The 14,897-nt window shown below is 32.6% G+C and overlaps 1 protein-coding gene across 2 annotated transcripts in view; it reads right to left on the bottom strand.

Annotated features, from left to right (window-relative positions):
- LOC127718452 (sulfotransferase 1B1-like) overlaps window positions 1–14,897 on the bottom strand; it is a 59,088-nt gene that overhangs the window by 35,593 nt on the left and 8,598 nt on the right. For both annotated transcript variants that reach the window (XM_052224482.1, XM_052224483.1), the window contains exons 2-4: window positions 5,881–6,055; window positions 4,079–4,399; window positions 662–765 (exon numbers count right to left, since the gene is read on the bottom strand). In XM_052224482.1, coding sequence (XP_052080442.1) covers window positions 662–765; window positions 4,079–4,399; window positions 5,881–6,055 — 600 coding nt within the window. The remainder of the gene's footprint in view (window positions 1–661; window positions 766–4,078; window positions 4,400–5,880; window positions 6,056–14,897) is intronic.

Raw genomic sequence — 14,897 nt, forward strand, 5'->3', positions numbered from 1 at the left:
ATGTGATGATGGTAACCATACCTGTTGCATATCTTATATAATGTGATGATGGTTACCATACCTGTTGAATATCTTATATAATGTGATGATGGTTACCATACCTGTGACATATCTGATATAATGTGATGAAGGTTACTATACCTGTGACATATCTTATATAATGTGATGATGGTTACCATACCTGGTGCATATCTTATATAATGTGATGAAGGTAACCATACCTGTTGCATATCTTATATAATGTGATGAAGGTAACCATACCTGTTGCATATCTTATATAATGTGATGAAGGTTACCATACCTGTGACATATCTTATATAATGTGATGATGGTTACCATACCTGGTGCATATCTTATATAATGTGATGAAGGTAACCATACCTGTTGCATATCTTATATAATGTGATGAAGGTAACCATACCTGTGACATATCTTATATAATGTGATGATGGTTACCATACCTGTGACATATCTTATATAATGTGATGATGGTTACCATACCTGTGACATATCTTATATAATGTGATGTTGGTTACCATACCTGTTGCACATCTTATATAATGTGATGAGGGTTATCATACCTGTTGCATATCTTATATAATGTGATGATGGTTACCATACCTGTTGCATATCTTATATAATGTGATGATGGTTACCATACCTGTTGCATATCTTCGTAATGAATAACATGTATAGGATAATCCTTATGTTCCTGTATGGCCCTGTACCAGTTTTGTATAGTGTCAAACCAGGACATATAATCAACTGAAATGGATTAATTGTTTGATAGGTACTGAAGAAAGTTTGTAATATATATTCTTCAATAGAAAATAAAGGATATGTGGTATACATCCATGACACAAAATCAGTACATGCACAGCAAAAATACAATAAAACACACAAAAAGCAAAGGAACAGCGCTTTTATTCACCAAGTACTTACTGGTGAATTTTTTCCTTGTTGGAATTTAAAATTGTAAGTTGAGAGGGTAAAAATGGTGATTTTGATATATGACATTATTTTCGTGCACACACACATGTGTTTCTTGAGTAATCTTTATCAGGTATTCTCAAAGCACAATTATGTTTGGAAAGTCAGAAGTACCACATGTTTGAGAGCATAAAAAATATAAAATGTAAAAAGGGTCAACTTGCTTTAGGCTTTAAAGGAGCATTAGCTGCCATTTAGACCAAAAAAATAATATACGATTTTTGTTTATTTCAAACAGCTATAAAAGCGGATTTATGAAATACTATTACGCTATTAATGAAATACCATTTCGCTATTAGTCGTCAGTTTGGTTCAATATGGTCAAAATACTCTCGAAAACATCCCAAATGTATTATAGACTTGCCAGTGAATAATAATTCAAACTCAGTTGAACCCGTATTCATGTAACCCTATCTTGACCCTTAGCTGAAGATGGATTACACATGTTCAGTTATATGATCTTATATAATTTTTTATATAAAAAAAAAATGAATGTCACTATTGAAAGAGACATGGGGGATCCACCATAAAAAAAATAATTTTTTTACCGATTCGGAACAACAAGAAATCATTCATATCCAGGAAAAAGTATGATTTACCTTTTTTTAATATAAATCTACGACCTGAAATCAAACAGACCTCGACTAATCGTAATTACGCAACTCCATTGATGTGCTTCTCCGTCTATTTATATTAATATTTATGTTTATATCGAGTCGAATGATTATCAACAGTCTTCGGAGGTAATCTTGATGTTTAATTAGATGGTGTCTAGTCTTAAATACAGACGAAATGCTGATACATAATTCCGAGTCTATGCATTGTTAATGAATTTTTTTAAATGTATACGGTATGCTATAAATCAATTATGAGAATTTAAGTCAATTAAATCAGTGATCATAAATGTGACAGCTAATGCCCCTTTAAAACAATTACAAAATTTCATGAACTTGGTTTTCAGACATTGGTTGAATGATTGGTGATTGCTTTACGTTGCATCAGCACAAAATGCTATATCGCGTCAAGCACAGACAAAGAGTATTTGTATTTGAATTTGAAATACTGAAGCATTAGTGACTGTTGCTCTCGTGGACTAATTACCACAAACAGCATTGTTGACCAAGTGATAGTATCAAAGATTTTCATAAATATATTTTCTGGTGTACATAACCTTATCTTAAATCTAGTCAAAGAAGTCTGAGCGAAGTTGAAAATATCCTCGACTCAAAACAAATGTTAAGAGTGTTTTATAAAATATTTTATGACGTTAAACCAGCTATCTTTATAATAAGAATTGTTTGAAGATTCTTTTCTCGAATTTTGACATTATATATTTACCTCACCTCTTACAAAGTCTACCTGAATTATTTTGCAAAAAATCCGCTCCTACCGTTGCTAGAGGCCGTCTTAAACTTGCAGAGAGGTGAGAGCTTTTTTGCTCCGTGTTAAAGGCCTCAATGTGACTTTGAGATGAAGAACAGCAATAAAAGCGCTGTTCCTTTGCTTTTTGTATGTTTCTTGCTGTGCATGTACTGATTTTGTGTCATTAATGGATACCCCATATCCTTTATTTTTCTATCAACATACAATAAAAGGACTCTCAAAATCCAGGAATGTATTGAATTTTCTGAAACATAAAATAAATTTAGAATTCATTTTTCTAGTTCCCATTAAAACTTTTGTGGATACTTTGTCTGTACTCAGAGAAGATTTTGTGTAAACACGACCAAATTTGTCAACTCCTGACGATATTGTAATGGTTTATTTCTTCCTCTGTGATATTTTATCGTGGGGATAATTTGTCACAGAAGTTTTTTTCCAGACATCGTATTTCACAGGTAGATTTTATCCAGAGGAGTGAAATTCTATCTGTCTTATGCGGATAGTATTTACCAGGATATATTTTCCGTTCCATATTTCACAGAACCTTGTGAAATAGAGTCCAACTGTCTACTATACAAGGTACTCGCAATCAATATATACCTGACCATAATTATAAATGTTTCACCAAGGTAGAACATATTTGCATAATTTATCAATCAAAGGGAGATAATTATGAGCCATTTATATTTCACAGATATTATATTCCAGAGACCAGAATCTATTTTATAGTGAAATTTTTCTTTATTCTTAATTTTTTATATTAATTTATATAAAAAGATGACCTAAAACATGATTTAAAAAAAACTATATTTCTACTTACTTTTTTATTTGTACTGAGATCTGAAAACAGCTCACTTTTACCTGTATTTCATTCACCTAATTTTATATATTAAATTGATCATGATATTATTTCACAATTAAGAACTGTGAAATTACTTCTGGTTTTATTTCATATGTTTCATGATATTTGTCTTTTAAAAGAATGATATTTACTTAAATATTTCAGGATATTATTTTCAATTATAATCTGTGAAATTATTTCCCTTTATGATCGATACATTTATTTGGTTTTTTATTTACTAATTTAGCTTATATTCAAATACACTATTATTAGTACATAGTATTTGCAAAGATAAAGTTTTTTTATTAACTATTCAATATTTTAACTTCTCAGATAGAATTTCACGGCAATGGATAATATATCACAGTGAAATATTTTCCTCCAGATAAAAAAATAACAACTACTAATATAACATTTTTTCCCCCAGATGATATTTCATCCAGATAGAATTTTGCTTTACAATATCAGTGATAAAAAATAAGAAAAGTATAGCTAGTATTTACTTTGATATTAACCAGTTTATCTATATTTGTTTAATTTTGCAGAGAATTCTATCTTCAATGTGGTGCTCATAACTCATGAATATGGGACTTGAAGAGCGGGAAATCCCCCAATGTCAATAAAGGGAACATTAGTAGATATTGATACTGCATGGACAAATATTCGGATGAGTTTGATTTTTTATATCTCTTTTTTCATTGTTTCTTTTAGATTATTATTTTATTGGGGAAAACAGTGCATTTTTTCCCTTTTGGTTTTCCAGACCGCAATTATTATGCGACACATACATCAGTAAACCTACCCCTGGAATTTTTTAGATTTCTCTATTCGGGATAACTTGTGTATATTAAAAAACAAACTTACGATTCCCCTCTAAAAATCTGTTTAAGTAGCCATCCCAAGATCCATCATAGTTATACAAACACAATCCACGATGATGGTGATAATATGATACAGCAACATCTTTGGGATTTCTCACGGTATAAACTATCTTACATTTCCTTCTTAGAGAATCTTTTGGAAGCATGGAAAAGTAAACATGTGTATTCAGTATACGAGGGGACGGTAAAGAATCAAACGCTTCTTTTGACAGGCTTTCCATCATGCATTTCATTTTTGAGTGTTCTATCAATTCTGCTTTCTGTGTATGCAGCATCTGGATAATTTCCCACACCCAATGGGTTCCTGTTAATAAATAATATTACAAATAAAAGAACTACCCCCTGAACAATATTTTCAAATCTTGCGCGGCCATTTCTTAAAAATACAGTGTCACTCAAAATAACCAAAATGTGCAGAATAACATATGGAATTTATTAAAAACCAAACTTTAAAGCCCTAGATTATAAAGATTTTTGTCAATGTGAATAATTCAGGTGTTAATAGTTCCTGGGCTTTCAGATTTTTGTTTGGTGTTGACTGTTCTTGGTGAAGGTCAATCCAGAAAAGCGCTTCGGTCGCACGACATTTATAAATTTTATAAATAGTTATTTTCATTTTAAAACCAGTAGATAATCATTCTTTTGACAAAAGCAAGGAAAACAATAATGTGAACGCATGTATAAAGATTGCGGTCCAGATGTGAAATAAATTGAACAAAATTGGTTCTTTCTTTTTCTTCGCCCAATGACTCAGGAAATTTGTCAGTCTCGCTTTTCAATTTTTCAATTTCAAATTTTATTTTGCAAACACATTTGTACCACATACAAACTTGCCAAACCTTTAAATAGACTTATTCAGAAGGGATGTAGTTACGATACTGTTTTTGGGGAATTAATATTGATTCACTCATAAGGTCTTTGCATCGGAAATAAACACATTTATTCTAAAACCTGTTGTTGGCATGATACTGTTTATGTTCTTCTCATATATTTCATGATGGTATGATACTAAACCCCTAATGGGAGGGATTGTGCTTGATTTTCATATGATGAAGACATTATCTTTCAATCAGTTTAATTGAGGTCTGGAGCTGGCATGTCAGTAACTGCTAGTAGTCCTTTGTTAATTTATGTTATCATTGTCATTTTGCTTAGTTTCTTCTGTTACCTATTCTAACATTGGGCTCGGACTTCCTTTAAACTGAGTTTTGCTATGTGTTTGTTTATTCTACATTGGCTAAGAGGTAAAGGGGGAGGGTTGAGATCTCACAATACATGTTTAACCCCGCCACATTTTTGCGCCTGTCCCAAGTCGGGAACCTCTGGCCTTTGTTAGTCTTGTATGTTTTTTTTTCATTTTGGTTCATCTATTTGTTTCGGAGTTTAGTGTGACGTCCATTTTCACTTAACTAGTACACATTTTATTTAGGGGCCAGCTGAAGCCTGCGTCCGGGTGCGTGATTGTCTTGCTGTGTTGAAGACCCATTGGTGGACTTGGGCTGTTTTCTGCTCTTCGGTCCGGTTGTTGTCTCTGACACATTAGCCGTTTCCATTCTCAATTTTATGATATACCTTTATACTTATATTAAATATGAATGAGATTTTGTCATTTATCTTACATTATTCCTTTTATCATCATAATTTTTCATTTGTCTAAAAAGCTTTGGATCCGTATTAAGTCTTTTTAAACTCACTGCTCTTTGAAGATACTTTGCTCTTATATCTAATATTATAAACACATGAACGAGACACAGCTTTACTTTACATATCAACAATTTTTATTACCAGATTTTGGGTAATTACAAAGTAATACGTCATCATCTCTGGCTAAATAATGATCTGCCATTGACCATACGTCATTTTCCTGACTTGGAAAGTTGAAATCGGGTAAATAGAACCCATCTACATCTAGAACTGTCATGCATTTCCCTTCCGAGTCTAGTAGATTCTTCCGTGGCATCTGAAATATACAATATCTTGGTTAATATTGAAGATTGGATATTGATATTCCAGAAGAGTATATGATTATTACAGCAGATTCCATTGAGTGTGTAGCCAAAGGTAATATCTTTGGTTAGCTTGCTTGTTAGCTGAACCGTGAAGTCATTATTAGGTCAAGTATACTACCCTCCTTTCGAAGTAGCATAGTCCAACAGACAGATCGATTGGTTTTCTGTCGGACTAGTCTATTCTTAAAGTAGGGTAGTTTACCTTTGTATCTTTTATTTTCCTTTTACAAGTTATGCCTAAAGTAAAACACGAAAAGTAACTGAATGTGTCAGATATCATAATTATACCTAACATAAACCAACACGAAAACTGCTCCTTTAACAATTAACTTTCAAACAAGTATGATCGGCTTTTCTGGACAAGAGGAGAATGAATATATTACAGTACAATTCCATGTTGAATTTCCTAGATATAAATATGATTGTCGTATTTTCAAAAGTGTAATGCATTCATTATGAGGTCTAAAATTATAGCGTTAATGCTATTTTTCCACTGGATCGATTGTCAGCTCTGCTGGTGGACTGTTAGTACCATAGATTATAACCAGCCAAATAGTAAGTACTTCGGTACTAACATGAAAATACGGATATTGTTTTTATCAAGGAAATTCGCATTATAAAGTTTTGGAAACAATTTTTAAACTGAGGAATGTATCTTCCTCATGCACAGCTCTGATTCTTTGCCAGGAGAGGGCTTTACTTACAGAAATTGTCTTATAAATTTTTGAGCTCTTTAACGTTTGTATTATGTTTTGGATTTTTAAATATTTTGGCCTGCAGCATCACTAAATAAACCCTAATTGTCGAAATATGCGTCTGGTGCAGTATAATTGATATCATTTAATAATATTACTTCACTTCGGTAGATATTTCTGCTAATGGACTGCTAATCCCCGTGTGTATTACCAACCCAGTAGCCAGTACTTCGGTACTGACATGAAAATACGGATATTGTTTTATTGAATTTGCTTCATAAAATTTTAGAAGTCGATTTGAAATGAGAAATGTAACTCCCTCTTCATAGCTGATTCTTTATCCAGCTGGGCTTAAATTATAGAACTTTTTGTTTTTACCATCTCTTGGATTTGGAAATATTTTGGATCTGAGCATCACTGAAGAGACATTAAATTATAGAAATGCGCATCTGTTGCACTTAAATTTGGTATCATTGATGTTATCAGACAAAATGTTTGAAATCCACATTCCATTCAATATTATATTAATGTCTCGCTTTATGCTTGCAGTTATAAATACAATTGTCAATATAATACACCAGTATACTAAATATAACCAGAATAATATTGTTTTGGCTTTTTTTTTTACATAGACTTGATAAAAAGATATAAGAAGATGTGGTATGAGTGCCAATGAGACAACTCTCCATCCAAGTCACAATTTGTAAAAGTAAACCATTAAATTTATAGGTCAAATTACAGCCTTCAACACGGAGCCTTAGCAAGCTATAAAGGGCCTCAAAAATGACTAGTGTAAAACCATTCAAAAAGGAAAACCAACGGTCTAATGTATATAAATAAATGTGGATTGTGGACACAAATGATGCCCCCGCTTGCATATCATATAGTTATAAAGGGACATAACCGAAGAACGGTAAAAGTGACTCTACCCAAATTTGATCTTGATCTGAGTTTTGTGGTAATAAGCATTGTATATAAGTTTTATAACATTTGGTTGAGACAAACTAAAGTTAGAGAACAGAAAAGAAAAAAATCAGCAATTTTTATGTTTATAAAGGGGCATAACTCAAGAATGGTAAAAGTGACGCCAATGAATTTCATACTTAAACTGTATTATGTAGTAATAAGCATTGCGTATTAAGTTTCATTACATTTGGTTGAGGCAAACTAAAAGTTAGAGAACGGAAACAAAAAATTTGAACTTGATCTTAGTTTTGTTGTAATGAGTATTGTCACTTTTTTATTTGTGTATAGGTTTTATAATGTTTGGTTGGGGCAAACTTAAGTCACAGAATGGAAACTAAAAATTTTGCAATTTTTCGATTTATAAGGGGAATAACTTAATAATGGTTAAAGTGACACTATCCAAATTCAACTTGATCTGTGTTTTATCAGTGGAAGGCAAAATTAAACATTGCATTGTATAAAGCATTGATTGTAGTTGATTCAACTATAATCATGGACAAAGGAAGATAACTCCAATTTTAATAAAATGCTCCGCTGGGTGCAGCTTGATACGACCGCAGAGGTCGAACCCTGAACAGTTGGGGCAAGTATGGACACAACATTCAAGCTTGATACAGCACTGAATTTGGATTGTGATAAAATATTTGACACAGCAAAGGTTTGAATGAATGTGGTCTAAGGACTTAAAAATTTTTAATTTACCTATTCAAACCATATCATTATTATTTGCTTTTATATATAAATCAGAAATAACCAATTTAAAATGGAAAATTTTAAAGAAACCCCACTCCACAAATTTTTTGAACCCCCTTATGATTCATCACCCCCAAACTCAATCCCAGCCTTCCCTTTGTGTTATGGTACCTGCAGTACAATTTCAGAGAGATCCAAACACTTGAACACAAGTTATTGTCTGGAAATTAGAAAAATGCTTGTTTTTTGGTCCCTTTTTGGCCCCAAATTCCTAAACGTTTAGGGCAATTACCCCCAAACACAAACCCAGCTTTCCCTTTGTGATATGGAACCTTGTAGTACAATTTCATGAAGATCCATACACTTACACACAAGTTATTGTCCTGAAACTAGAAAAATGCTTGTTTTTTGCCCCTTTTTGGCCCCAAATTCCTAAACGTTTAGGGCAATTACCCCCAAACTCAAACCCAGCTTTCCCTTTGTGATATGAAACCTTGAGGTACAATTTCATAAAGATCCATACACTTATACACAAGTTATTGTCCTGAAACTAGAATAAAATGCTTCGCTGGGCGCATCTTGATACGACCGCAGAGGTTAACCCTGAACAGTTGGGGCAAGTATGGACACAACATTCAAGCTTGATACAGCTCTGAATTTGGATTGTGATTAAATATTTGACACAGCATAGGTTTCTGACACAGAAAGAATGTGGTCTAAGAACTTGAATTTTTTTTAATTTACCTATTATGGTCCAATGTCCAAAATCAAAATACATGGTTAGATTCAGCATATCAAAGAACCCCATATATTCAATTTTTGTTGAAATCAAACAAAGTTTAATTTTGGACCCCAACTTGGACAAACTTGAAAACTGGGCCCATAATAAAAAATCTTAACACATATTTAGATTCAGCATATCAAAGAGCCCCAAGAATTCAATTTTTGTTAAAATCAAAAATAAGTTTAATTTTGGACCCTTTGGACCTTTATGTAGACCAATTTAAAAAAGGGGACCCAAAATTAAAAATCTAAATACACGGTTAGATTTGGCATATCAAAGAACCCCAATAATTCAATTTTTGATGAAATCAAACAAAGTTTAATTTTGGACTCTTTTGACCTCAATATGGACCAATTTGATAGCGGGGTCCACAAATAAAAAATCTAAATACATGGTTAGATTCAGCATATCAAAGAACCCCATATATTCAATTTTTGTTGAAATAAAAAAAAAATTTATTTTGGACCCCAATTTGGACCAACTTGAAAACTGGGCCAAAAATCAAAAATCTAAATACATGTTTAGATTCAGCATATCAAAGAACTCCATATATTCAATTTTTGTTAAAATCAAACAAAGTTTAATTTTGGACCCTTTGGACCTTAATGTAGACCCATTTGAAAACTGGACCTAAATTAAAAATCTAAATACACGGTTAGATTCGGCATAACAAATAAATAAATGTGGTCAAAGATTTTACAAATCTAATGCCCCATACTGTGCAATTAAAGATTGCTTCTTGAAATTTTTCAATATTAATTGAAATCTGAAAAAAAAATAATATTTGAAGAATAATTCTTTTTAATTTCTGAAATCTGAAATGAGAAAAAATTGCCCCCCCCACAATTTCTTTTTACCCCCCCCCCCCCTTTTTTTCCCCCAAAAAATTCTTTCCCTCAAGATATGGTCATAATCTCAATTCAAATTTCCAATGGAGTTTGCAACCATAATTACCCATTCAAATTTACCATAGTGCTAACTTAATCTATTTTATAATAGAATTTAAAACATAGTGTCAAATCTTTCATATGGATTTTTTTGTAAAAATAAAAGATGCAACATTTGCAGATATTTTTACTGGTCTTCCTTTATAAATATGCATTTCTTTAAACACAATTTAAAAGTAGTGTAAGGGAAGTAACCAAAACGTTGTATTTGGATTACCTCCCTTACACTGTTTTAAATTATCTTAATTGTTCATTAACCAATAGACCTTTTCAACAATTGTCTACACCTACAGTTGAGAACGACTACGACAGGTGAGATATGAGGGGTCGTCTCAAAAATAATATTGAAAAAAAATATTATTGATTGCATATGATTATTTTGATTGCCAATGAGACCACTATCCAACATGACGTGTATATAAGCAATTGTTGTGTACCGTACCTTATTGTGTTTATTAAGTATTTGCTTATCTAAATTTAACTTTTTTGTGAATTGACTATGAAGAAAAGAAGCTATTCAATGTTTCATTTCTTTTAGACGTTGAGCGAGTTGAAAAAAAAAAAAAAAAAAAAAACCTGTATTTTTGTAGTAGATATTTAGTTAATCAATGTTTTATATCTGTTGACTAGGGCGTTACATGTTCCTACTAATTTTGACTTCGAATGCCTCAATGGTACTCATTACTTTATTTCTTTTTAATTCACCAATTTGATGTCCCACTTGAAATCGATATTCAGCGACAATGCAATTTAAATTTCGACTATTTCTCTTTAAATTATCCGGTTTACTGTGCCATCGCTGGACCTGCTCCCCGGCAACCAGATGGCGTAGCTGACCAGAGAGAAGAGGAAGCTGATGAATTGCCTCGCCCTAATGTTGTACGACCAGAACAAACTTAAAGCAAAATAGAGCCCACAAATGGACCTCATTCGCAAGAATCAGCAGGAGTACAATAAATTCATAACAAAATAGATACCAGATTTTTAAAGGCCCTTGGTGTCTCTTCTGATTCAGATTCAGATTCAAATTGTAAGCTTTTTTTTCGATCTCTTCAATCTCTTGATATTTTTTTGACTTCCACAGTAGGAAAAAAAATCACACAATGCAACATATAAAACAGACATTCAGAGTTACCGCATAGTCTGCATTTTGGTTAAAGACCCCAATCTCTAGGCGGGGCATAAAAAAGGAAACAAAGTTACTATCTTTGATCGAATAAAAAGGAAATGAATATGAGAGTGAAGCATAATGTCAAAATATCAAATTGTAAACTAAAAATTCTATTGTGACAAAAACTTTCCAATTGCAATGACCAACTTGTTCTGGAATTGTTTCAGGCGCATAAAACATGCGGCGGGGTTTTACTAGTATAATTGGATCTAAAACCTCCACTAAAACCTCCCCTATATATGGTCAGAGATGAAATTTAAAAACCATTATGCATGGAAAAAATAGAAAAGAGTAGAAAACCAAAGCTATGTCCTGAAAAGGGGAAGGGTAAACAGTTCTCGCTTCTTGCAAGACACACGAAGGTCATTTTTCAGGAACAGGGAAAGGTATCTACAACAAAGGGAAAGGTATAGATATAAGAAGATGTGGTATGAGTGCCAATGAGACAACTCTCCATCCAAGTCACAATTTGTAAAAGTAAACCATTATAGGTCAAAGTACAGCCATCAACACGGAGCCTTGGCTCACACCGAACAGCAAGCTAAAAAGGGCCCCAAAAATGACTAGTGTAAAAACCATTCAAACAGGAAAACCAGCGGTCTAATCTATATAAAAAACGATAAACGAGAAACACTTATGAACCACATCAACAAACGACAACCACTGAACATCAGGTTCCTGACTGTTGTCTTTCAGGACACGGATAACCTATAACGGTCAATCAGTTCGGCACTGTCCAAAAAGACACTGCAATGACAACAAGCTCTGTTGAGATATAAATACTATACGAATCACTGAAGAGACATTAATTGTATAAAAATGTGCATGTGGCGCAGAAAAAAATGGTGCCGTTTATGTTTCCAGTTCATTAAGGAAACATCTCAATTTTAACATGGTGTCTTAAAGCGGAGTAGTCCCTCGTAACTAAATTATCAATGTGGCCTTTTCCTTTGACCTTTAAACAAATAGACTTTTACCCCTCCCAAAATTGAAAGTGTACAACAAGTGACGTGGAGATCTATTGAGAAACTCAAACTCTAGCGGATGGACGGCAGTCCTGTTACAATGTTCCTTTCGCAAATTTCATAAATAGCATTAAAAAAACGAATTAATCGCTATTGGCATGTGGAACAATCTGCGTTGACACACTCGCTTATTTCAATACTCACATAATCATAAAATACAAGAAGAAAAAAGGCAGATTACGATGTGAATTGATTGCAGTAACTATTTACCCGAAGGTTTAATAAATTCAACGTAAAATGTCGTATAAATACATGTAATAAGAATGCTAAACAAAAGAGAGAGATATAGTTCATATTTGTTTGAAATATGTTCTTTCCTCAAAATATTGTAAAACAATAAATCAAAGGTGTTAATGTAATACTATTCATGAATGATTTTTAATTTTGAGACGACCCCTTAATTTTACCTGTAAACTGTAGGTGTCATTAGTCGGTGTCGAGAGTTGTTGAAAAGATCTAATACTTTATACATAATTTAAAAGCAGTGTAAGGGAGGTAATTTCAATGATGTATTTGATTTATCTCCCTTACACTGCATTAAATTATGTTTTGTACTAAAGTATTTGTCCATTAACCAGGACACCCTTGTTTTTCCCCCTTTTTTGCCCCTAATTCCTAAAAGGTTTGAGCCATAACCCCCCAAAGCAAATCCTAACCATCCTTTTGTGGTATGGAAACTTGTAGTATAATTTCAGAGAGATCCATACACCGTTCCACAGTTATTGTCTGGAAACTAGAAAATGCTTATTTTTGGCCCCTTTTTGGCCCCTAATTCCTTAACTGTTGGTACCATAACCCCCAAAATCGAACCCAACCTTCCTTTTGTGGTATTTAACCTTATGGTAAAATTTCAAAGAGATCCATTCACTTAAACTAAAGTTAGAGTGCGAAAACCAATGTGTCTTCTGACAACGACGCCTTTGCCAACTTCATACCAATATACGACCGCAAAAATTTTTTGCCGTCGTATAAAAATTACTTGAATAATGACATTGATATTTTTAGAAAAAAAATTAAAAATTTAGCAATTTTTCCATTTGTAAAGGGGCATAACTCTAGAACAGTAAAAGTGACGCCACCAAAATTCAAACTTCATCTGTGTATTGTGGTAATAAGCATTGTGTATAAGTTTCATAACATTTGGATGAGGCAAACTTAAGTTAGAGAACAGAAATGAAAAATTGCAATGCAATTTGCAATTTTTCCATTTATAAAGGGCATAACTCTAGAACATTTGGTTAAAGTGACGCCACCAAAATTCAATCTTGATCTGTGTTTTGTGGTAATAAGCATTGTGTATAAGTTTGATATCATTTGGTTGAGGCAAACTTTAGTTAGAGAACAGAAACCAATTTTGGGACGTATGTAGGGAAAAGGGTAAAACTTAATGCCTCCTCTGCTTCGGCGGGGGCATAAAAACAAGAAACACTTATGAACCACATCAACAAACGACAACCACTGAACATCAGGTTCCTGCCTTAGGACAGGTGCAAACAAATGCAGCGGGTTTAAACGTTTTAATAGGCGCCAACCTTTACCCTACCTGAAACAATAGTGTAACATCACAACATAGAAAGACACACTATAAAATATAAATTGAAATGGCTTAACTCAATCAAAATACATATTAACAAAAACAAGTGAACATACACTGAACGAATAAATTTGATCCATGACACAATGTAAATACAAAATTAATAAAACAAGGGGGTTAGATGTAAAACAATACCAGAAAGACAACCATTACCTTGGACAAAATACCGCCAAATAAAATAACGTACACAGGTAAATAAAAATTATTTTGTTGTAAGGTATACATGGAGTACTGGAATAATTTTTACAAAATAAATAATTTTGTTGTTCCTAGTACGAGAACAAAAGTGAAAATTTATCGTCATACTAAACACTTATCAAAGGTGGTATATATATTAAAAATAGTGAGACGAGATATAACACTAAATAAGTAAACATTAAATAACAAAAATACATTACAAATTGTATCAACAGGTCAAATCAACACGAAAGTACGATTTGAGAGTACTCACAGTAACTGAAAGCTAGTTAAAAGCCAAAAACAATTAATAATAAAAAATGATGCATCAGAGACTGATAAAGTACTTTTGTGAATACGACACAAATCAGAGAGTTTTAAACTTTCTATACACCATACAATAAGATTGTTTACATGTATCTATTATACAGTTAAGTTAATCTAATTAAGTGTAACAATGTTATCTTATACAGTACTATCATAAACAAATGAAGTTTAGAAAATAACAAATCCATCCTCCTTCTTTTGACGTTATAGACATTCAAAAGGACGAACAAATAGATTGGATATAAAAACTGCATAAAATGCTAATAAAGAACAGTAAATAGCCGGCTCATTTTCGTGTCCTATTAAACATCTTGCTTACGATTATTTTTACAGTAGAGGACGGCCTGCAAAAATATCATAATGAGGTATAAACAACGAGTGGTGTAAATCAGATGTTGATTCTTAGATATCTAC

Source organism: Mytilus californianus, unplaced genomic scaffold, assembly GCF_021869535.1.
Source record: "Mytilus californianus isolate M0D057914Y unplaced genomic scaffold, xbMytCali1.0.p SCAF_10, whole genome shotgun sequence".
Lineage (NCBI taxonomy): Eukaryota > Metazoa > Mollusca > Bivalvia > Mytilida > Mytilidae > Mytilus > Mytilus californianus.